The sequence below is a fragment of the Hypomesus nipponensis genome, chromosome 18, assembly GCF_054491055.1.
Source record: "Hypomesus nipponensis isolate SF chromosome 18, ASM5449105v1, whole genome shotgun sequence".
NCBI classification, from domain to species: domain Eukaryota; kingdom Metazoa; phylum Chordata; class Actinopteri; order Osmeriformes; family Osmeridae; genus Hypomesus; species Hypomesus nipponensis.
Window position 1 is genome coordinate 10,517,942 of NC_140378.1, and position 26,038 is coordinate 10,543,979.

General features: G+C 42.9%; 2 protein-coding genes across 2 annotated transcripts; one reads left to right on the top strand and one right to left on the bottom strand.

Annotated features, from left to right (window-relative positions):
• Window positions 1-1,972: 1,972 nt before the first annotated feature.
• Window positions 1,973-8,009, bottom strand: LOC146252051 (sodium- and chloride-dependent GABA transporter 1-like). The gene is made up of 14 exons (XM_084681376.1): window positions 7,784-8,009; window positions 7,466-7,597; window positions 7,165-7,265; window positions 6,921-7,030; window positions 6,648-6,780; window positions 5,840-5,974; window positions 5,629-5,732; window positions 4,872-4,996; window positions 4,560-4,672; window positions 3,762-3,893; window positions 3,442-3,544; window positions 2,969-3,069; window positions 2,647-2,814; window positions 1,973-2,449 (listed from the first exon to the last, which is right to left on the bottom strand). The coding sequence occupies exons 1-14, from the start codon at window positions 8,007-8,009 to the stop codon at window positions 1,973-1,975; spliced, it is 2,160 nt and encodes a 719-aa protein (XP_084537502.1).
• Window positions 8,010-22,026: 14,017 nt separating this feature from the next.
• On the top strand, window positions 22,027-25,773 carry tnnc1a (troponin C type 1a (slow)). The gene is made up of 6 exons (XM_084679713.1): window positions 22,027-22,103; window positions 23,925-23,955; window positions 24,079-24,225; window positions 24,401-24,515; window positions 24,849-24,985; window positions 25,185-25,773. Exons 1-6 carry the CDS (start codon window positions 22,080-22,082, stop codon window positions 25,214-25,216), a joined length of 486 nt encoding a protein of 161 aa, XP_084535839.1. The 5' UTR covers window positions 22,027-22,079; the 3' UTR covers window positions 25,217-25,773.
• The last annotated feature ends 265 nt before the right edge of the window (window positions 25,774-26,038 follow it).

Sequence of the window (26,038 nt, forward strand, 5' to 3'; positions counted from 1 at the left end):
TCTGATGATACAGTAAACATCAAGGGAATGTTGCAGGTTTTATCACTAATATGAGAAACAATGTGATGTGAACATTCAATGCGGAATGCACTTTGTTTTGATAAGACTGTGACCCCATTTTCATTGACAACAACAGCTACAGGAAACAGGAGGCTGCATGAGGTTTGTGTGCTGTAATAAATATAGGCAGGACCTGTCGTAGTGTTTTCTATAATTCTTTATTTTTTCAATATTTTTTCTTTTTGTATAACATGACAATCGTGCTTTATCATGTGACACCATTTAAATACATATCATGTATATATTATGTTGTACATTAGGCAGTGAGACAGTTAAAAATATACAAAACAATATCATTTTTACTAGACATAGTTTCTATTTTTAATATAATCATCAATATCTTTATTGTCATCATCATTTCGTATACTTCTGTAAGATATGTGCTTTAGTTTCTGTGATCAAAATATTATTGCAGAAAACAGCAACTCCTTTAGAATTTTTTCAACATTTAGACAATAACTTCCAATGTATTACAGACATTCACAGTTACATGTTTTACACAGTACAGTTTTACAACAAAGTTCCAGAGAAAACTGTGGTAGAGTAACTTTATACAAAATTCACAGGACATGAACTGTAGCCATTTCACATTTCCACTCTGTTGTTTTGCTTTTCAAAGTAAACATGTTTCGATCAACCAGATGCTTTCACTGTAGCTGCCATAGAAGCAAACTAGCATTGTCCTCACACGTCATGGCAAAAGTCTGTTGAAATTAAAGCTTTGTGCTTTTCACTAGTAAAACAAAGACAACGTAAAAAAAAGAGAAGCAGACCACTATCATACTGGTCTGCACCTATACGTCTACATATGTATTGCTGAATACATATTGATCAAAATATAATTGATCCTTACACATAAAGTAAAATGAATGACTTTCTTTAAACACAGAGTTGGTCCAATATTGTTTGATTGCGTAAAAATGTGTTATTCTGGAAATGTGCCCAGTCGTGTAAACAGACCATGACTTAGAAATTGATTGATAACTGGCTTAAGGCCTTCTCTGATCTTGTTTTTTATTTTTGTTAGGAGACATTTTGGAAATTTTCACTGATGTTCCTGAGGAAAGCATGCAAAACGTAAACAGGATTGACTGTCAGCATTAAGAGATAGTCAATGTTGGTAAATCACTTTTCTAACCCTGTGCTCATATTTTTTTTAGTACATTTTGTACCCTGTGCTTCGCAAACTGAACTCTACATGGCATAGATAGTTTTTGCTTTTGTCTGCCTACGATTTTGGTCCTCGGTCACAACATGTATAGTAGAAAACATCCTAAAAATAATTCTAAAAATGTATCAATCACATCAAAGTTTTTTTTTTTACTCAAAAAGGAAGATAAAATAACAGTCTCTCTCACACAAATTCTTTTGCAACAGATACTGGAATACTCCAGGGCTCATTGACTTCATCTTCATATTGGCATTGTGCTTCGTCAAAGTTTCCCTCATCATCAGGGTGATCTGTAAGGAGCCTCACAGAGGGGACAACAGTGTGAGGCTTGGTAAACAACCACATAATGACTGGACCCTGTCCCCTCCTCTCTCCCATGGTGACCATGGTGACTACTTCATCTCTACTATATTCACACTGCATTTACTTGGTTCATGAATATATTTAACAAATTGCTATTCTATTTTCAATATTTGTATTTTCTCACAGTATTACACACTATGTTAACTTTTTTTTCTCAGATTTACGGGAGTTTTGAGAACATTAACAGTCTTTGATTTTTGTTTTTGTAATGCATACAGTACCAATAATAAGACATTACCAGGTTGGTTGTACAAATGCAGAAAAATTAAACATGAATCTAAAATCCGGTTTGATCACATATTGCCCCTGGAGGTAGGTGAATCAATTAAAATCTTGAAAGTCCTTGGTCTCCACTCTCCGTTAGGGTTTCTTTCACGTCTAGACATTGGCCTCTGCATTGGTCAGGTTAGGGGGGCTCACAGGGTTGAGGGGGATGATAGGCTCTGTTGGGCTCACTGGGTTTGGCGGATAGGTGGGGCTAATCGGGTTGGTTGGGCTTGTGGTCTGGGTTGGGTTGGTTGGGCTGGTCGGGTTCACAGGACTGGTTGCAGTGGCTGGGTTGGCAGGAGGAGCTGGGGTGGCTGGGGCAGCAGGGCTGGTTGGATTGGTGGGGCTTGCTGCAGCAGCTGGGGCAGCTGGGGCAGTTGGGGCGGCTGGGGCAGCTGGGGCGGCTGGGGCAGCTGGGGCAGCCGGGGTGGCAGGAACAGCTGGGGTGGCAGGAACAACTGGGATGGCAGGAGCAGCTGGGTTAGCAGGGCTAGCTAAATTGGCTGCATTGGTCTCCACCTGTTGCTCAGGTCCATTCTCCTGGGGCCGTCGCACCACTGCTGGGGGCTGTAGCATTATCCGCAAGCGCTGGGAAAACAACACAAGATGATTGAGACCCACTGTAAATGTCAAATCAATACCAGCAGACATATGCCAAAGCTCTGCCATGAAAAAATCAGGCTTACTACATAAATAACAAGAATCAATAAAGACAAATGATCATGATGCATAATTTTTCCAAGGGGACCACCTAAACAGTAAAAAGACAAGATACAGTCTGGCACCTCTTTGTAAGTGCCCTTGAGGCCAATGAACATGTAAATCATGTATCCCGGGATGAGCAACATGGAGGAGAGAGCCATGAGCCAGCCTACTCCCTGGCCCCAGCCGGGAAACACGTAGTCGCCCATGGTGAGGGGGACCATTTGGAAGGCACTGAACAGGAACACCCCCTGAGGAAGACATGGGAAACTCATTATGCATCATCCTGACACCCCTGATTCAAGGTTCTGACTAGCCCTGGGATAGGGATATTGACATACATGTTGATTTCATTTTTCATTGCATGATGTTGGATGTACGATTGGATCTGTTCAGGGTACTTACACCGACAATGAGAGGGGTGAACACGACCCAGCACAACTTAAACCATATACAGGGTTTGTAGCCAATCATCTCCTGGATGTTGTCATAGAACTTGTTCACACCTGTGAGACAAATGATTGTCCGATCAAAATATTCATATCCAATTTATTTCAATTTACCGGTGGTCTGTCATGCATTCTGATGAGAAAAGAGGGATACAGTGTGTGAGCCCTGATGTCCTTGAAGCAACAGCACCTTCCAAGCTGCACTAATGCCTCTGGACAGGTGCGAGGGGGTTCTTTCATTCCACCTTTACAATTACCCTCGCCTTCAAGCTGTTACATTTTGTATCCTCTTTTCAAGGATTTTTTCATCCAACAAAAGGAGACAATTAGTTTGCACTTATGCAAAGTATGTCATGTATGTCCTGTTTCTTACATATTTTGGATCTACAAAGCAGATGAAGGGCAGATGTCCTCAGTGATAACACCCACCATAGCACCAGGATATGGAGATGCACTCAAAGAAGACCAGGAAGAGCAGACACATTCCACTGGCAGAGTAGTAGTCAAACAGCTTAAACACGTAGATCCCACCCTGGTGACAGACGCAGTTGTCAGATGAACCACTACACACAGTAAATCTTCACTAAGGTTTTCTGAATGACTCTTGCAGAGGAGAAACTGCAGTGTTTATTAGAGTTGCTCATCCTTACAGTGCTTATCTAATACTTTTTATATTTCAATAGGATTTCAATATATTTAGTTTGCCCTCCTATCCAGCACTGATGTGAAAGAGCAGATGTTTGGTGTACCTGTGTGATGTTAGACAGGCCGATGAGGTAGGAGACAAAACAGACAGCTGCTATGAAGAGCTCTCGTCTCCCTCTAAGAGCTCTAGGAAACTCATCCACCAGAGCAGTGATGAAGCCCTCCACTGTGCAGAACTGAAACAATGACAGGGAATCCTACTGTAAGATGTGAGGCTGTGAGTCAGGCTAGGCCGTGGGTTGACAGGTAGTCCCAAAATTGTGAATTCTAATGATTATTATTTTATTCAAGACAGAAATTGTAAACATACCATTACATTTGCAAAGTAGCCCACCCTTTAACTAGTGACAATTATAATGGACATTGATGAATTATATTCTGTCAATTCAGCAGATGACATATTGTATTGTGGACATTGTAATGCATTATAACCAAATACTTCTTAATGGCCCCTTCTTTAAGGCCATCTTGGGAATTAATACAGGCAAAAAACGGCTCTGGTTTGACCCTGATTTAAATAATAGTCAGAATATTTAAGATTTTCTTGTTTCCCAATAGGTTGGGTAAGTGGTGGATGGAAGGAGTACATCTAATGTATCATTATTGCTGGTTTCAACAGCTTCAAACTAAACCATAGTTCATACAGCAGAGAGGATGGGGGAGAGAAGCCTAGGGGCAGATGGAGGTGATATGTTGCAGTAAAACCATCCGACAGGAGAAGTCAAAGTTCAGACACAACTGTCCACTAGCAGCAGATTGCATGTTTATCATACAAAGAAACCAGAATAGGCATGGTATGATAAGTATCTGTGCTTACATATCTAGGTCAGAGCATCTCATACCTGGCTGTCAATCCCCAGCATCAGCAGCATTGAGAAGAACAGGATGGCCCAGAGAGGAGAGACGGGTAGCTGGGTCACAGCCTCTGGGTACGCAAGGAAAGCCAAGCCGGGGCCTGTGGAAGAAACAACAGTGTGAAAACATGATGTATCCTTTTTTCCCAATGCCTTGTGTCAGTGTAGGACTGGATGTTTACCTTCAGTCTGAGTGAATCAGGGCTGCTGTGAGCTGGAGTCAGGATCCTCAGTGTTACATCTCTTTGTTTAGCATTGGTGTGATGGTGCAATTACAGATGGAGCATGTGGAATAGTTACCTGAAGCTGCAACATCAGCAATGGGCCTGTTTGTCACGTTCGCCATGAACCCAACAATAGAGAAGATGACAAAGCCAGCAAACATGCTGGTGAAGGAGTTGATGCAGCACACAATGATTGAGTCTCTGGGGAGAGAAAACATCAAACAGTTCTGTTGTCAACGCTTCAAGTGATTTGTCATTTCTCCTATATCATGCCTTCCTGAAAAGGGAGCTTTTGGAGAAGGAGAGGAAGCTTGTTTCCGCCAGGGAGATAACTGAACAGCTATTGACGTCTGTATTGACCACGTGCTGTGAAAACATGCCTAGATTTAATGTTTAAAATACGTGTTAAATTATATTATCCTAATTTCAATGGATAATAAGGCCCCATTTACAAAGTAGAGTTTGTCTTTACACAGTTAATTGTATGATGAAAACCCTCGACCTCTAGCTGGGTATTATTGGGATAATCAAAAACAACAAGCCAATTGAAATAAATGCAAGTTAAGGGCCCCGTAATTACGCAACAGATAAGCAATTTGTGTGACCTAGAACCATGAAGATGCTATTAGAGGGTAGGATCTGCAGTTGTTAACTAATGTTCATCTGTAAATATGCTATGCAGAATCAAAGCAATGAATTATCATAATATTCTATTGATTATTATACATAACAGACAGTGTTCATTCAGGCATCTCAAAGGACATCAATTGTCCTCAAGACCCTCTTATAGCCACAGTCTAATTTAAATCCAATAGTCCATCCTCCAATCTTACCTGTAAACATTGTTATTGAACGTGTTATAGCTGCCCAGAGCTATCAAGGACCCCAGTCCCAATCCATAAGAGAAAAATATTTGGGTGGCTGCATCTAGCCATACCTGACAAAGAGAGACAGGCATCCATTAACTGACTGACAAAGAAGCTTATCAATGGTAACTCAAACATACAGAAGATTTCTATGTGACTTTGAACAATCTACCATTACCTCAGACTCTTTGAGTTTCTGAAAGTCAGGTGTGATATAGAAGAGAATTCCCTCTTTTGCTCCAGGCAGAGTAACTCCACGGATGAACAGAATGAACAGCATGAAATAAGGGTACGTGGCTGAGAAGTACACCACCTAGGAAATATCATTCATGAGTCAATATCACCAAGAAGACAATGCATGGTAAAACTACTGTTGGAAGAACAGCTAAGTCCCTGAATGAACAGATTGTAATTCTGACACTACAAAAGGTCTTTCAGAGGAGCAGAAAGTCCCTTTCTATTTCCTCAACTCACATCTCAAATGTCATTCATTCAGGTTTAAATTTGAATAAATGCCATTTCACCATTCCTTTTATTTATTTTTTACTTTTATGACACTGCGTATACAATTTGTGAGCAAAGAAAATACAGTGGGTGGGGTGTTTCGCAACCACAACACATGTTACTTTCCATGGGCACATGATGCCTTAGATTTTCCAAATGTAGCTACACTGGGGAAGAATACTGGGGAGAGAAGCAACCAGATTCTAGTGGGCCTGTTAGCTCCTCCTCCAAGCTTAAAGCCAAACCCCCACTGTATAAAAACTGTGTCAGGAGAAATGGAATTAGAGAAAGCACCATGAGTGTGAATATGATTACTGAGTGTTTGATGTCTATTCTCTCATTCTAAAATCAATCTGGACAATACTCCCTGCATTCTAAATGATTGATGAGGTGATACGAGAATTATTAATATTGCATAACTGCCAAACGTTGGATATTGGAAATCAAGGAATAGAGTCTGACAAAGGAAAACCACATCTCACCTTTCCCGTCCAGCTAACCCCTTTCCAGATACAAAAGTACACAAGGACCCAAGCGATTGCCAGTGTTATAGCCAATGGCCATCGTATCTGTCCTGGTTTATCCAAGCCATCGGTCATCTGATGCATGTTGCGCCTATAAGATGTGCGACAATGAGATTATCATACACATAGGGAGGAAGCTGTGTAGCTAAGTGTCTGCTTATTATTTATTTCTAAGAGGGTGCATGCCCCCTTAATGCAGTGTTGTTTAAAGCATAGAGAAAGCAGTCTTACTCCCAGAACTCCAGTACAGCACTGGTGAGATTGGTATTATATGCAATGCTGTAGTTTGAGTAACATTTTTCTGTGTTCCATGGATTGTTACATGAACTCCATGGAAGATCCTGCAAAACAAACAATTTGTTCTCCTTCATACACATTACATGACATTACCACACATTTACTTATTGGGCTCTTCACATAGACCAGAGCAAAGTGTGATCATTTCTTCCCCATGTGAAATAAGTTAAGTACTTACAGTGGTAAACGAATTGTACAGGTAGTAAATAGCCCAGGAAATGATGACAATGTAGTAAATGTTAAGCCAGAAGGACAGAACAGCTGCTGCAAGGCCAACACCTATCAGTTGGAAATCAAGCAGATTTCTAATTAATTATAGAATATATACGAACAAAGAAAATGTGGCATGTAATGGTGCAGATATTCACCGGAAGGGCCATTCTACATCTGTTTGAGGTAATTGATTAGAACTGTAGAAATGACCACAATCATTTGCAGATAAAACTGATAATGCCTTTGTGAGTATGAGGAATGAATACCTTTGAACATGGGAGCCAGTTTCCACACACCAAGCCCACCAATAGACGTGTACTGGCCAAGGGAGCATTCCAGCAGAAACAAGGGGATCCCAGCGAATATGAGGGTCAAAAAATAAGGAATCAAGAAGGCTCCTGGATGGACATAAGTGAATCAAATTAGATTAGAATAAGCATACATCTAATTGATATTCAAATAATATTGTCTACATATCTGCACTGTGCACACCTTACACATTCAGTTAATCATTTTCCATATTAATTAGGCATCAATTGACGAAGCAAATAGGCCCTAGACCACATTTTCTAAATTGTGTTTACCTCCACCGTTTTTTCCACAGAGATATGGAAATCTCCATACGTTGCCTAGTCCAATTGCATAACCTACACACGACAGAAGGAAATCAAATCTCCCCCCCCATGTTTCTCTTTCGGGAAGATCCTTCTTCTTTTCTTCTTTCACATCCAGTGACTTGGGTTTGTCATTAGTTGCCACTTCGTTCAGTTCTGTCACTTGTGCATCCGTTTTGGTGCCGTTCGTCGCCATGTCTCTGGATTTGGCAGAGGTCCTGGCAGTCGGACGAGAGGCTTCAGCACCAGTCCACGCAGACAGCAGCTTCGCGGTTTACACCAAACCTTTGGACCAAATGTTTGGGGGAGGTGAAGACTATGGAGACACGGCTCGTCTGTTGCCGTTAACCTGGAATCGGTGAATAGAGTCATTTGAGGGCGCACTCAATTTAAGAGATTGATGAAACAACACGATGGAATTGATTGCCAACCCAGAATCTGATTGTAATAACACTATCATGTAAATTGGTTGTGTTAAATAACCATAATACACAATTAGACACATTTGCACAAATTACTGGTAGGGATATTTTTCCATCAACCGTATTCAACATGATACGAATCTCTAAACTCATCATGTTACAACACACAATGCAAAAACAATTGCAGAAAACTCATACTGGACTTTTTCCATCAACAATACGCAGACAATTAGTTGTGCGTAGTCTAGATAGCATTTCGAAAGCTGTAGCCCATCCTTACTATCAGAACAGAAAATGCATTCTGCTATAGAATTAGTGGAGTCAATAAAGGAGAGCAAATCTAACCATGCAATCGTGTTTGTTATATAGCCAGAACTTCTACACACAGAATCCAGGAACATACACTCTGCGCGAGACGCACAACAGCAATATAATATTCCAGAGAATGAGATCGCCAATATGCGAATTTGTTGTGAGCAACGATTAACACTTGCAGTTCCTTTTAACAATTATATTTGCTCTATTTAATCGACAAGAAAACAAAAAGAAATCTCTCAAACAAACTGTAATACAATCGTATTGTGGAGACAAAGGAATGTCCAAAGCGTAAAGCTTTACGCATCCGGCTGCACAAATAGGCTCTAAATTCCATTCCATTCAATAAATAGCCTAGGGAACCAAAGGAGACGAACAGGCATCAAAGTGCGTACACAGATTTGCACCATTTTATTGTTAGAAAGAGCTATTACTTCAACATTTAATTAGCTATAATACGGTTCGCAGCTGTATCTTGCAAAACCATTCAGTAACATAGGTTTTTGACACATTCAATCCCGAGTTTAATCACCAGCATTATCAGTGACAGCAAACTAATCAAATGTGTGTCTCACTTACGTTGTGAGACACCTTAGTGGGCAAAGGAATTCTTAAACGCATGAGAAGCCAATTTACTCACAGTTATTCTGTGCTCTCTGCCACCGAGGATGTGCTGCCTGCCACAAATCTTGAAACGAGGTATCCGTAGATTCCTCCTGAAGTTGTAAACTTCCAGTTTTACTTGGAACATAAATATATTTTCTTTCCATTAAAATACTTGGAACCAGCGCCAAAGGTGTCCGAGAGGAAAGCGCGCACGTATCCCGCAGCGGGGAGCTGTCCAGCAGCGCGCAGTGCTGACGAGGTGGCGAATCAACACGAGAAGCAGCCGCTTCGCCTTGTGCGACTGTCTAACATCAACAACCAGAAACGTTGAAGGGAGCGCAGTTCTCAACTCCCGTCTACATAGCGTCAATGTCATCTGAAAGTCGCCCCCCCCTCCTCTTCCCTATACACAGTCAAGAGTAACATTGCACTGGAGCCTGGTTCTTAATATTTAATGATTTCAAATTAGTTGCTCTTGTTTTACAAATTGCCAAATTATGATTAATTGCAGGGAAGATGGACAAACTGGTTTGTCCTATACTTCCTTGCAACTTTATTTCAATAATAAACACATTTCTAGCAAGTATTCACAACTAAATAAAATCTAATTTGAACACATTTTTTTTATTTAATTGATTACAGGTATTTTGTACTTAGTATTTCCCCCGACCTATCACCGTTTTCAATTTGAAAAAAAAATCAAATGTCTGTGTTCCTCGCTCATAGCCCCATCCTAATATCTGTTACCCCAACACAGTCCAGCCTCCCTAAAATGAGATGCAATGTCAGGGTGCTGAAAACGTAGGACATATTTAGCATGGTAAAAATTCCCAATGTGCAATTTGGAAGGTGAGCCCGGACGCTGTCTCCAATCTGGCAAATGTGATAAGAGAGTCCGTCAATAAAGGGAGGGGGCACTCGCTGATTGTCTAACTCTGCCTGTAATCGTGTTAGCCTATCGTCTCCAGAAATGAGGGGATGATGTGAGAGGCATAAACTCACCCAATAGAGAATAATTCAACTTACATATTCAAGTAAATGCATGGCTTCAAGCAGGATAATTCAAACGGCAGCTGGGTCAGTCTTAAAAGTGAGAACACCGATACACGCGGAGTGGGCTCAAGAATTTGGAAATGTTTGTTGTGTTTTATTGAAGACCTGAGCTATGTAGAGCTAAAAGAATACAACATTGTCGTATCTGGATTTGGTGTTTGATGTAAGTATTATTTTTTTGAACAATCTGAAAAACAAATGAAAAAATAAGTAACATAAGAGATAAATGTAATCTCCTTTACATATCTTTCTCAGTGAGAATGAGGTCATTGATATGATCAATAAGAAGTCACAGTTGTAAAAAAAAAAATGCAAACCAAAGTTGCTCAGTCATTGTTAGTCACTTAAGCTATTTAACATATATGCTTATATCCAAACCAATGTCTACGAATGCCGTTACATGTGTCAGCCTATGACTTAATGACATGAGACATGGATACTTTTTGAGTTATTGCACTACATTCTGGTTATGTGTGACTAATGTAGAGGAAGTCATCATGTCATTTGATCAAGGGAATTATGGCAGTAGAGTTCAGTGTGAATGTTCCTATCCCCTCTGCACACACACACATAATGGCTGAGAGGGCACCAGATGGTAAGCCAATGAGGGGTGAACTAACCCACTAAATGATACCACATGAAATGTAACATTTAAAATCCCATCTGGGCTTCTCTCCCCGCGGACATGAAGTGTGAAACATGACACATATTTATACACCTGCTGTTGGAACACACACACGTGTCAGTGGCTGGTGACACGCTGGTCCCTCCACTGACCTCTAAACTCTGGGGCTCTCATGGTCAATAACTCTGTCTATTTGATACTGGAGGATCATTTCTGAAAAGTTTTCCACTCTGGGATTCGTATAGGTTAATGTAATGTAAACTGCCTTATATAGGACTGCTTTGTAAGCGACTCCTACCAACAATTATAAAAGTTATTTTGTTAGAACTCATTAATTATTTCCCATGAGTACTTGAGCAAGGTATGTATAATGTTCACCATGAGCAATGACATTTTCAGTGATTTTTTATAAAAAAAATTATGTACAGTGCATCGCTTGAGCAAATGAGTTGACATTTTGGGATTTCAACTGACAAGTTAACAGTAATGGTACATTGGTGTCATTTTATTAAATGGGTGGGATTAATCTTCCAGTTATTATGCTGTAAAAAGAAATGTCCTAAAAGATTAACAAAAAACACTCAAATGTGGACAGCCTGATCTTATATTGACTGTGACTCATATTAATTGAAATTATTGCATTTAGACCCCCTTCTAAACATGGCCAAAATGTAAATTACATAATTTAATGGTGAAATTACATTAATGGTGAAATTGAGAGTACCAGGCAAATACATTCCACATACATACATATCTATATACATTCATATCTACTTTATGTAGGATCAGAACATCTCTTGGTTTTTAGCTGAATTTCGGTGGCCCTGTGTTTTCTTCCAGCAATCTGCAATTTGAGGTCACAAATGAACTGATGAGCATGATGATTAGTCATTAGTCTGCTAATCATAAGCAATGCACATATTTTATTCATATTTGATGCAGACTTGTTTTTTATTCAGTCTGGGAAAAATTAACATATTTCAGTTTGTTGTTGTTTTTGTATCAAAATGTACATGCTCCGATGTTGGACAGTGTTCATGAATCTCTATGAAAAAAGGATTTCAGTATTTGCGCTGCAATACCAAACACATCATCGTATATTCTTAATTTTCCATAATTGTCAAATATAGAAGCATGGAGGAACGTTGTCTAATAGGTATAGATGCAGAAATACCCTCCGAACAGGAGGTGATGCAATATAAAAAGAACAAGACAGTGAAATCACTTTAAGGAAGTGATTTGTCTGCTTGCTGCAGTAAACCATTTGTTTAACGTGACCTAAATTACTATAAAGTGCTCTGTCTCACCTCTTTCCTCTAACTCTCTTCCCTCTCTCTTTCTCTCTGTCTCTCTCTCTCCCTCTCTCTTTCTCTCTGTCTCTCTCTCTCCCTCTCTCTTTCTCTCTGTCTCTCTCTCTCTCTATTTCTCTCTGTCTCTTTCTCTCTCACACACAGGCACACACACATTTAGACAAAAAATATTCAAAGTTGTTTTACCAGCAAAACGTCTATGAAATGGCTTATAATAATGGTGAGCTTGGAAATAGGTGTGCGTTGACCAGTCGCATTCCAGGAACTGTGAGCAAGCGTCATTCAGATTTATGGAGCCCACTTCACTGACACTCTCTTGAGCCTTTCTTGGCTCTGATTTCTCCTCGAATGCAAATGAGTCAAAGCCCTCTTCCACAAAAGTGTCAATAAGCATTTCATTTGATGGAGCATTTGTCATTCATTCATAGAAAACACCATAGCCTCCTTGACCTGTGATGTTGGACAGCTATGATGCATCATGTTTCGCATTGTCTGCACCAATGTGTGCAGAACAGCTAGGAGACAGACCCTTCAGTTCCTCATCACCTTCAGCTCTGACAGCCAACACACGTTTATGTTGGTTGTGTAAACATATGACCTCCATGATATAGCAGTATGGGGGCACTGGATCGCTTCAAATTTTGTACACGTGTTGCTAGGCAACAGCATAATCGGTCTCAGTCTTCCTCATATTATGCCTCTCTCTGGTGGGATTGCTCTGCTGCTTCCATTGGAAATGTTTAATTAAGTTCAACAAAAACTCCATTAACGGCAAAGATTAAAGTTCTGAGAGTTAGAAAACATACATGTGGGGTGTTGAAATGAGAATGTGTTAAGGATGAAATGGACCTTTAAATGGACTAAACTACACACGTACGATTCTTCAATGCTGCTAACAGCTGAACATCCAGCAAAAACTGATTCCATTTGTTGAAAACACACCTACTGCAGTACTAATGGGGCTAATTCTGCTGTTATTTCTATCACCATTATCATAAACAGTACTATCTCTCCCTTTACTTCTGCAATGGTAATAAAATGTTGTTTGATTTGCTGTCTTTCCCCACCATATTAGTAGCATTAGCTATGAAACCCTGTAATCAAACAAAAAGGTTATTTATCTGCCAATTGTCTTAAGATTTTTTCAAATTAAATGTCACAAAACACCAGGTGCCAACTGCAGCACTGCAACATTATTTTCAGACAACCCGGCGGGCAGGGAGGGGGTAAGTGGAGTGAGGAGAGGGGGGGCAATGGGTCATCATGATCTCCAAATATGAGCTACATGGAGCAGCAGAGACATGGAGCTGTCTGAATGACAAGTTCTGACAGAAGCCTGCAATCTCTCCGCAGCACACTGCCCCTGCTAATCTCCTCTATTCACCCACATCACTATGGAAACTGACTGGATGGCTGGCCCTTGCAGCCTGACTTGTGCCATGCAGCCAGCCATGTCTGGGTCTGAAAAAGAGGTTGCGCAGCAGATGCTGTGTGTATTGAACAATGTTCCACCAAGCTTGCTCAGCGGCCATGTTGGTTTTTGCCGGCTGCCATCTTGGATTGTGGGCAATTTTCCTGCCATCAACCCACCACACCAGTTTTCCCCCCATATGTAGGAGGTGCTGTGGCATCAAGAAAATGACAGATGTCAGGTTAAAAGGATGGTTAGTAGGAGTTGGAATGGGCACATGCTTGTTGAATCATCTTTTAAACAAGTAATTTAATGCCAAATGACATATCAAATATTTAGCTGTTTTGTTTTGATTCTATGAGCCTGTTGCTTGTGATGGAGGCTGGCTGGGCGGACAGCCGAGCATATTTAAATATTTTTAAAACTGCCACCTTTTCTATTTCTGTCCATTTCCTCTGAGGAGAACTGCAGGAAATCTTGGTCATGGTTTTAAAAGGTTTACCAGCTTCAAAGCTGAGTGAGCTGCTAGTCCTACCCATCAGTGAGACCACGCAATCCTTCCAGCTCTGACAAGAATGGACCAGAGCATGTGGACAAATTTCCCAGATAAGCTTCCAATTCAGGGCTTTTACAGAAAGTTTGGAGTAGCACATTAACATGTGCTGTTGGCGTCAGGGCTAATCCATCCACACCAGCTCCCCAAACCACGCCACACCCTTCAGAACCCCTTCGCAGCCCAGATACAGTCATTAGTACTTACAGGACAGCAATGGCAACATTAATAAGAGTCAGATCAGCGCAGTCAGCACCAACATTGGTATTGAAAGATTAGCTAATTGTAGCGGAAGGATAACAATTCTTTAAGGAACAGTGTGAAATACTACAAAAACCCAATCAATTGCCCCTTTAAAATACTGGAGAGTATCTTCAGGTACTTGCAACATAGAACCATATTGACTGGAATCCAAATTCCATTGTGCTAAACGTTATTTGGCATGAAGACAGGGACTGTGCACAGTTATGATTCGTGTCTGTATAAAGAGCTTAGGAAAGCAGGCCAAACCTCCCCCACCCCCAAAAATGAAAAAAAAATCTTCTTCTTGTTGCTGTCACCTTACATCTTTTCATAAAAGTGCCAAAAGCGTGCGTGGAGTTTGAATTTTCTGGCTGGATGAAATCTATGCCCACAGTGGGGCCTCCAGTGGTTCTCTACAGCACATGATGCTTAATTAAAGGATCCTTCTCCAATTAGGTTGTTGGAGTGTTCCCAGCTGTCTATCAGTCATGGCAGTCTCAGCTGATCGACTAATCAACTGACCCACAGAGCTGTGCTGCAGGGGTGCAGAGGCAGACAGGAAGCTCAGCCCTGCTCTCCTCCAGCCTCAGACCCGCTGCACACCCCTACAAACACTTATTCAACACACCTGCAAAGAACATTCTGGCCATTGAGGTCTATGAGAAGCTCTCTAACCTGATGGGTTGATTGTAAATGTGGATAGTTAATACTGGCACTCATCCAGTGTGAAAATGAAACAAACCTTTTTACAAAGTGGAGGATTCATCTGATCGGCCTCCTCTGAGGGAGTCTTAGAGAGAGGAATACTTGGATTCCAGCTACTCACACCAAGTGGAGGGAAATATTTACAGTGAGTAAACAGTGAGTAGTACCCACAATATATCCTCTCTTCACTGTCCAGATGTCTGTCTTTAAGGTTATTCCATTACAACTCAGAAGTAGCTAGATGTTAACACGTTGGTAAAAAGATGTCCTGTCATGTAGATCCAATGTCTTTATTGAACCACCAAAGGAATAAACAACACTTCACCTGACATTTCCATGGTAACCAAAAGCAAGCCAGAGACCCTTGAAACCAGTACAAAGAGCTTAGAGGAAAATAGCATACCCGATTGATCAATATCAAACAGTGGGATCATCTGCAGGTACATGTGGTGTTCAGACACATATTAGACTCCTGGTTTACTTCATATTATGGTCCACTCACAAAATGGAGTCCATGAATCCCTTGTGTGGTGTTCACATGTGTGTTATTCAGTCAATATGCTCTGGTCTGATGAACCCACACTCATTGGGGTTTTAAAACAACATGCCATAAAAATGTCTGTAAACAAACTGTCTGACTGGGCAGTGTTGATTTCTTACATTGCATCGAAGGAATGTAACAAAGAATGTATTGTAATGCAGGTTTCCCTAAACCGTTTTGTACTTTCACAAACTACAAAGAGTAATGAGTGTGACAAAGGCAGGAGACAATCAGCCATGCAAGAAGGCAGAAAGGCTCTTGGAGCTGTGTTCAGACAGCAGCACCAGGGAGGAGGAATACAGTGCACAGTAAACCTTTTTGGTTGATTTGTACTTGTTTACTTCTACACACACTCTCATTACCCCGGGTCCAGTGAACCCACATGTGTTATGTGTAGGGGAGTGCACTGTGTGAACTAAATTAATTTGTGTTCTTGCACATGTTCTTCCCAGAAAATGAGCCATGGCCAATGAGTATTAGGTTGAAAAATAGTACAAAAGGGTAATTCTGGAAAGCTTTTGTGAAATGTACCTTTTTCATACTTTCATGTACCCCCTGTCAGGATGGAAATGTACCATTGTTTTACATCATAATTTAAGAACTAAACGTGTCCTAGGCTATTTCTTCACCTCTCATTGTTTGAACTAGGAAATGCCAGATTTAGGGATGGTATTAAGTTTCCTAGGGGAAACTTTGTTTCCAAATCTTTTCCCTAAAATGTAATAAATATTTTTTTCTCTGTAGTATTGGTAGATTTGGTGGCCCACTCTAAGTGATGCCCTTTACCCCTTCATATATCTTGAGGTACAGAAGTAAAACAAATTATTTTGCATGTTATGGTGCTGAATAACATGCAGACACTGTTGTCATGGACAGATGTGAGAGGGATGATGAGATGAACCTAGAAGCTAACAGTGTGCGCCTTTGTAAAGCCCTGGACGAGGAGTGTCGATGTGTGTGTGTGTGTGCGTGTCTATGTGTGTGTGTGTGTGCCTGTATGTCTGTGTGTAAGAATGTAGTAACCTCTCTTTCTGTGTAAAGTAGAATAGGCAGAGCAGTGAATGAGCAGTTTATTTGGCGGGAGTGCGACACCTCCAGTGCTGAGTGTAACTCATAAACTGGGACAGATGCAGGAGCAAGGCATGAAGTCATTTCATTCAGTTGTTGGCAGCGGCATCAGGAAACATTGACCTTTTGTTGATTCCTTGAGGCCATGCAGTGAGTCACATGAGGGCCGGATATTTACAGAGTCTCTCATCATCAGCCTTGTCAAATCACAGAACACTCCACTGGACCCTGGGGCCCAGGGCCCAGGGCCGAACCTCACACACTGACCCATGCATAGGTGCCTTCTTCCTCCTTCAGCCATGCTGCAACTGCATGTGTGTGCATGTGTGTGTGCAGTGTCAAGACATCACCTCAGCAGTAATGGAAATAATTCACAGGGAGACTACAGAATATTTTGTGAAATTTTGCATTTTGTTTTGTATTATCTCAATTTCCCTAAGAATTTATAGAAATATATACATACAAACTCTTACCACCAATGCTTATTATAATTTTGAAAGGTCTATACCTAAGCATATTGAATAACATTTGACATATCCAGCTCAAAGCACAGACACATTTACGACAATGATTTAGTCAAAAAATGCTTTTGATACGTCTGAATATTTGGACTTTGATGATCTGGAAGTTTTGTTGCTGCAGACCCCCAAAAATGATTGCAGTTATGTAAGTAACCCAGATTGCTAATTTGCATGTATATTAAAATTTGCCATTGGGCAGAAGTCATTGGGAGAATGAAAACTCTGAAAGAAAAGATGAAATGTTGGACAATGTTATCAGACATTAACCTTTATGTAAAGCAGGATGTTGCTGTTCATGCTTGAAGTAGCTTGTCTTTGGTTTCATATGTGTCCTCCTTTCCCAGGATACAAGCAAACTCAAATGCAGTGTCCATACATACTGTGACCATGATATGACCTGTTTTCACACTCCCGGAACTCTGGACTTTATAACAGCACAATGTTAAGAGAGAGAGAGAGAGAAAGAGAAAGAGAAAGAGAAAGAGAAAGAGAAAGAGAAAGAGAAAGAGAGAGAGAAAGAAAGAAAGAAAGAAAGAAAGAAAGAAAGAGGAGAGAAAGAGGAGAGAGATGTTTGCTGTGGACAGTGCCTGGGTCCTGAGAGAGAGAGGTAGTGAAGGTGTTAAGTCTGTAACTGCAGGGCAGTGATGTACTGAGCCCACCGTCAGCACTGTGACGCACACAGCTGGCCATGACAATGAGGAGCACTGATTACAGAAGAGTGTGTCATCTGTGCTCAGAAGCATCTTCATCAAAGCTCATTGGTCATATCAGACATACAGAAATAATTACAAGCATGCACATGCATGCATGAACGTAAACATAAACGTACGCACACATATATGTACACACACATATGCATGCACATGCACACACACACACACACACATACACACACACAGAGACACACATTTGTGCATGGATACACTCACTGTCATGGCATAAATGCAGTGGTCTTTAGTTTAAGCTGTCAATACTAAGACAAACATTGCTGTCTTTAACATGTGTCAGTAAGAGATAAGCAGTTACCCAGCAATGTAAATAGACCTTTTTAACTGAAGGAAAATGGCCCTTTGATTTATTAGTACACTCCATGGACACAACGCATTATTTCAGTGTACATTTGCATTTTTTATTTTTTATTCTCAATATTTTATTTGACAAGCACTCTGTACTGCGTACTACTGTACAGTAAACAAATTAAACTCAATCGAGACCCCTTGAGTTGCAGCCAACAGACATATTCTCTTGCATGAGAGAATAATCTATATGTGTGATGATTTCTTTTTCTGGGTGTCTTACCGCTAACAAAGAAGGCTAGGATACACGGTGGTCCACTGGCCTGGAAAACCTCCCAACCCCCCCCCCCTTCCCCCCTTCCCCCCACCCCATTTCCCCCCCCCCCCCCCCCGGGCAGGGAGACAGAGTGCCTTTATTAGGCTGGGGGGAAAGTGACCATTGGCCCATCATAGAACCAGTGTAGAGCCTGCATGACAGTAGAGTCCCTCAATGTAAACCCAACTGGGTCTTAACACAGCAGACAAGTGCAGAGACAACCAGTCTCTCCTCAGTCTTGTTCTCTAACTCCTAATCCCTGTCTCTGGTGTTACGCTAGTCTCCTTGTGAGAGGAAAGCAGAGAGCGTAGAGAGAGTATAGACTCCCCTCTGAGCAGTAAGTGTTCGCTGGAGGAGTCTGGCTATACAGAGAGATGTAAATGCCCCCAGTCACTCCTCCTATTCCACCACTCTCTCTCTGCACATCACATAGAAGGGGGGGGGGGCAATGGATAAAGTAGGCTAGGAAGGAGGAAGAGAGCGAGATAAAGAAGAAGAGAGAGACAAAAAAAGAAAAAGCGCGAGAGACACAATAGAAGGGAGAGTGGAATGGCAGAAAGGGAAAGGGCATTAGAGAAAGTGACAAGCTGATGGACACAGAGTAACCCTCCAACTGAGGGGATGAGGAGAGGGAGAGGAAGTGAAAGACCTGTGCCGTAACCTAGTCTGCACATCACCACAATGACAACACCACTGGAAAACAACGTGCGACACGTGTGACTGATTTAGACAATTCATGCAGCATTATTTGTTCACATGGGCAAACCTTCTAAACAAAACAAATATGCCACTGTAGACCCTTGCTCTTCAAGCAGGGGCAGGGAGTACAATTCAGTTGTCTGCTTTCTTCACCCTGACATGTGAAATGTGATTGTTTGGACATGGGGATCAAGTCAACCATCGCATTAGCAAACATTTTTCATTAAGGTTACAAGGGAACAAATAATCACTCCTTAACATCCGGTGTGTGCATGAGTGTGCGTGTCCGTGTGTGTGCGCGCAAGCATGCACACGTGTGTGTAAAAGGCGAAGGAAAGAATATAGTGACTGTGAGGACAAAATGTGTCGGTGGAGAGGAGAGGGGAGGGGGGAAATTGCCCCGCTCATCTCCTCTCATTTTCTACTACCCAGCAGAGTTTCTATGGCAACCTCTCAAAAAGCGGTGTGCGGTGAATTGTGGATTCGAGATGCACTGCCTGATTGTGGAGTGTGGAGGAGATGGCTGCCTCTCCCTCCTCAGCCTTCCCCTGTACCAGGAAATTGGTGAAGTGCTCCATTGAAACGGCCCTCTCCATATGCTGTGTTTGATGTACGTGTATGCAGGCTCTGTGGCAGTGCCAAGCCAGAGTTCTATACCGCTGTGTGTGTTTGTGAGCTCAAAGCAGCTTTACATTAGAATCTGCTGCCCCCTGCAGAGCAGCTCATTAATGCTGGCTCCTGTGGTGGGTCTGTGTGGGACAGATACTATGGATTCATCACTCTGCTCTCTGTCTCCCCAAACAGGGACTCCATCCATGGTGCCACTGCACTGACCCCAACCCAGACAGGCAACCTTATAGGCTTACACTGGAAGAACTGACTGGACTGGCTGGGGGCTGGGCGCTGGACATGGGCCTCATGAGATCAACCCTGCACAGAACAATGACAAATGACTGTGATGACAGCTATCAAGGACATCCACCATCAAATCATTCACCCTTTCTTGTTTCATCCATTCCTTCCCTCTCTCTCTCTTTCTATGTCTGTGTGTCTCTCCCTCTCTCTTTCTCTGTATCTCTCTCGATCAGCTGGTGAATGATGGTTTGGTGTGTGTGGGCTCTGTCTGTGAAGTCTGTGCAGGAGTGATGGAGAGCATGGCCGCCTCGCAGTCAAGGCGATCTGTGATGGTCTCTGTGTGTCTGCAAGGGTGTACATGGTAGCAATGTGTTGTTCAGTGTGAACACCAGCACCCCCCGCCCCCACTCACTCACACACACACACTTACATACATCACCACCACCACCACCACCTTGATCGCTCCCTTTCTATTCCCCTCTCTCTATCTCTCTCTCCCCTTCTCTCTCTCCATCTCTCTGCCACTCTCTTTTCTCTGTCTCTCTCTTTGGGTTGTTGTGCAGTGGTTGTTGGCTGTGCCAGTCCCCATTAGCATCCCATTATAACCCAGCATGATCACCAGTCACTCAAAGTGCCTGCCACAGCTCACTGCATGTGTGTTTGTGTGTTTCTATCTCGCTACAGATAGCTTGTATCTCTCCTTCGAGATAAATTAGCATGATGATAATGTAGCATAGCATGAGTGCACTAAATGTTTTTGTTATCCAAAATATTGCACAATTTCCAATGCGTACTGAAAGCCAATATGATGTTGGTGGAAACATGAATTATTCGGAAAAATAAACTATGTCTCTTCATAGACTTATTTTAACAAAGCAACAGACGAATGTTTCTTTACTGTAATGGCTTTCATGACAGAAATCTGCAGGGTTTATTTTGCTCGTCAAAATTGCCTTGATTCATACCACAAGACTTAGTATATTCTAGGTATCTAGGTGACAGGTATCTCCCGTGTAGGGAGCTAATCTAATTCAATATTTGCCATCATTACCTCATGTCAATTATGGTTCCTTAGATTTGACCCAGATCTCTCTCTCAACCCTCTGATGAATCACATATTATATGCCAGGCTTGTGCAGCCATTCAACTCCAACAGACAGTGGGCAGTGCCCTCTGCTGGTTGGGGAAGAGCAGCTCAATCAGAAATTCATCAAGAAGCTCAGTGCCATGCCCAGTATTGGTGCCATATTCATAGTCACACACACACATGCAAACACACACACAGTTGCATGCACACACCTATATGATTGTGTTTTACTGGTAAGATGAACCCCACTGTTCTGTTCTCTCTTCACTCCCTTTCCCTACCTCTTTATAGGGCTGCCCTGGCTGGGCTGTGTCCTGGCTCTCATCCCCTCTCCCCTGGCCCTGGCACACACCCCCTCACTCCTGGCCCACACCCGGTCTGCCCTACCCCACACCTCCTCTCACGTGGCCCAGACCTCCTCTTCCCTACCCCACACTCCCTCTCTCCAGGTCCACAACTCCTCTCTCCTACCCCACATCCCCTCTTCCCTGGTCCACACCCCCACTCTCCCGGCCCAGACCCCTCTCCCCTGGCCCAGACCCCTCTCCCCTGGCCCTTACCCCCTCTCTCCTGGCCCTCTGCTCCAGGTCTGCTGGAATGTTGAGTGTCTCTGGCCCCTCTCTAGAGATTAGGGTTCACCATGCATGCCCCCACACTTCATTCCATTCCAAAGTGTGTGTGTGCCCCCTAAGAGCAGCCGCATTTTTATCTGAGCCTGGTGATTGTGACGGATCGGTACACACAAACATACTCACACACACACACACACACAGAGCCAAGAGGCTGGGCAGGGAGGGACCAGGCCGCACCAGGCTCCAGCTATAAAACCCTCCTAGGATGGGTCCAGTGTCCTGCTCTGCTCTTTGCTCCACCTCCCTCCTCTGTGCCTCTACACCCTTGGACGGGCAGCGGCCTCCACCATGAACGACATCTACAAAGCAGCGGTACGTCCTCCTCAACTCCTACGTTTTCACTGCGGTGCTTCTATTGAGGAACTGTCCCAAATATGTGGACTGTTGTTGATTCCCTAGTAGCATGAGTCTGGGGGTGACTGAGAGACACTGAGATGATGACTGAGAGACACTGAGTGATTTGGGAGACAAGGGGAGTGGTCAATACGTAAAGTTTAATAACTCTGTAAATCTCTTGACTGTTGCAGAACTCTGTTTACATCAGGTACAGTATACCTGGTGCGTTATTTGCTCAACTTTATGGATGAACAGCTCTGACTAACAATAAATTATTGTTAAAACAAAATTATACAGAATTCAATCACCTTAAAGTATTAAACTTAATTTCAATATTTCAAGGATTTAAAAGATTTCAAGTGTCAACACTCCAGTGAAGTCTTATATTGTGTAGTATTTTGTCCGTCCTACATTTCCTGGATGGTTTACAAATCCCAAATGACTTGACTGACATTCTACACTGTCTCTCCTCTGTCTAGAACATACAACATCAGCTTCTGATGAGTGAGGCTGGAGACCATGTATAGGTCTCTAGATGCCCTGCTATCAGAGCATTTAGGAGCCACTCAGGGGTCACTGACAGGACAGATCCCTGGTCCACACTGGAGGTTCATTCATGACTACAAATGGACTAGTCCCACTTCACATGGCTAATTTTGGCCCAGTTGCTCAGATGCTCCTGCATGTGTGTTTGTGTGGTGCCAGAGAAGGGCTTCAGGTTTAGATACCAGCCACCCCACGCCCCACCCCCTCAGCCCCCAAGGCTGAATTCCAGCATTATCTGTGAGCTGCTCCGGCTGTATGTTTATCTGTCTATCTCTGCCTGCCTGCCTGCCTGCCTGCCTGCCTGACTGGCCAGCCCTTTAGCCTGTCTCCCCAGCCTACCTCCCCACCCCCCCTCTCCAGCCTGTTTCCCCAGACCCCCTCTCAATCCTACCTCCCCAGACCCCCTCTCCAGCCTGCCTCCCCAGACCCCCTCTCCAGCCTACCTCCCCAGACCCCCTCTCCAGCCTACCTCCCCAGACCCCCTCTCCAGCCTACCTCCCCAGACCCCCTCTCCAGCCTGCCTCCCCAGCCTGACTCCCCAGGCCACCCATGTCTCAGCTGGGCACCACCAGCCAGAGAAAACACAGGAATGTGTGTTTGTGTGTCTGTGGAAGCGTGTGTGATGTTCAGAGGGACATTGCTTTATTCATATATCATCACCAGTGAAGTGTTTGTTCAATCTGTGGTGGTCGACAGACAATAACTCTTACATAAGCAGCTGTCTCCCTCTCTCATACATGGTAGCTTTTCCAGGATTACTGCTCCATTGTGGGGCCAGATCCACTGCTATGCTCGTTTAAAGCACTGTGTATTGTGTCCTTTATCTGCGGTTTCTGATCCTCCTGTCAATGTATTTATAACTCTGTGCCCACAGACTCAGGCCACACATATGATATATAGGTTGTGTGTTTAGTGAGGGTTAGTAAAGTGTGAAGCACTAAAATAAACGTACAACTGAGGGCTGAATAAGTTTTATGTAAAACAACCCTGGAGGGGATCTGTTTGACAGGCTGGGCTAGGGATACTATCCAGATTTGTCGGCTTAATATTGTTGGAGCTACTGCATGCAAGGTTAGAACCAGACCTTTTCTAAAGGAGATAGGAAATATCTTGCCCTGACATCATTAATGTTGTATTTGTAAATGTTTCAATCAAATTGTATTAAACCTTAATCTAGGCCGGTGTCATATGTAAAGTATTCTTCTTTCCCAGCTGACACTTGGTTTCCACCTTCTGTTTCTGTCTGTTCAGGTAGAGCAGCTGACGGATGAGCAGAAAAATGGTGTGTTTGGATCCAAAATATGTGAAGGCAGTTCAGCAAGACATAACAGTGTGGTTGACCACACATGAAAGAAGTATAACACCAACCTATGACCTGACTGAGCTCTGTGTTGTCCTGTTCCAGAGTTCAAGGCAGCGTTTGACATCTTCGTGCAGGATGCAGAGGATGGCTGCATCAGCACCAAGGAGCTGGGGAAGGTGATGAGGATGCTGGGCCAGAACCCCACCCCAGAGGAGCTGCAGGAGATGATCGACGAGGTGGATGAAGATGGTAAACTCAACATGAATCCAAACCCAAATACAAAGCTGTGATTATCCTTAGTGGCAAGGTTTGGGGGGGTTGTATGACATTGTCCATGTATGATGCATTGGTATCTTGGCATCACCTTGTGTGTGTGCGTGTGTGTGTGTGTGTGTGTGTGTGTGTGTGTGTGTGCTGATTGCAGGGAGTGGCACGGTGGACTTTGATGAATTCTTGGTCATGATGGTAAGGTGCATGAAGGACGACAGCAAGGGCAAGACTGAGGAGGAACTTGCCGAGCTGTTCCGCATGTTTGACAAGTGAGTGGATCTATTGTTGACTTGCTGCCTTGGATCTTATCGAGCCATATCTGTGGGTGTGTGGGTGGGTGGGTGGGTGTGTGGTGTGTGTGTGTACCATCAAACGGAAATCCCACAGCAGGCATGTGAGTAATAAGAGTAGAAGAACCCTGGTAGAAAAGTTCCCTAAATCCCATGAGAACACCTGGGCCCAAATATAAACCCTGCTCATTCTCTGTGTTCTCCGACCAGTGCTCTCATAGCAGCATAAAATGTCCAAAACCAAAGCCTGTACACAGTCCTCAGACCCACGGCCAGTGTAACACACGGCTGCTGTGACGTGTGACCCTGCAGGAATGCAGACGGCTACATAGATCTGGAGGAGCTGAAGGTGATGCTGGAGGCCACAGGAGAGGCCATCACCGAGGACGACATAGAGGAGCTGATGAAGGACGGCGACCGCAACAACGACGGAAAGATTGACTACGATGGTGAGGAGTGTAAACACTGGTGGGACTACAACTATGTCTGACTGATCACCTGCCATGGACTTCCTATTCATGGGATGATCAAAGGATGTGAGGTGTTGTCATTTACTGAAGATCACACGTGTGGGAGTAAGGCATGCTGCTGGCTTATTCATGAAGCTCATCTGACTGTCTCTGTGTGTGTCTCTCCCTGGTGATCTAGAGTTCTTGGAGTTTATGAAAGGAGTGGAGTAAACGGGACCAGGAGACGATGGACTACCCTCACACCATAGTGTTATTTTTGTATCTCAGTCCACAGACACCTGTGAACATCTGGAGGCTGATTTTGGATGCCATTGAGAAACTTTGAACGACTTTGCAAGATTTAGTTGAATATTGGATTGGTTCTGTATTTTTCTTACTTTCTACCATTTCTTGCATTGTTGTAAATATTGTTTGCATCTAGTTGGGTGCCCACATACAGCATCTGTGTAGATGCAACCTATTAACAAACCCAACATTACTTCAGTTTGGCCACAAACTATAATGTTTGATTTCATAGTTGTGCAGCACCACATACAGTTTACAAATCTTTCTACCGAATGAGTTCTGTTCATACCCCTATACCACAATTAGGTTGGTCCATATGTAGGCTAAACATAAGCTACATTTACAATGAGTCTACTGTCAGCAAACAATGTATGATGTATAGTGTGTTCCAGTATGTTGGGGAGATACCCTCTCATGGACATCTACACTGCACATCTGCTTAAATTGAGCAACCACGTAATAAACATGATGCATTTGTCAAAGCAAGGATTTCATATTCACTCATACCCAGTTGTTAGAGTGTATTACTTTGACATTCTTCAAATTATTTAAGGTCACTTCTCAACAAAAAAAAAGAGGGAAATCAATGTTTTTTGATGCTTCAAAAAGAGATGTTAGAGCTAGCCAGTCCATGACTGGATGATCACAAAGTGAAGCTCCGCAGGTGGGATCCCCTCTGCGTCCTCTCGCTCTGTACACAGCTGTGTTGTTGATGGAAGGGTTAAGAGCCTTTGTGAGGATCTCCTC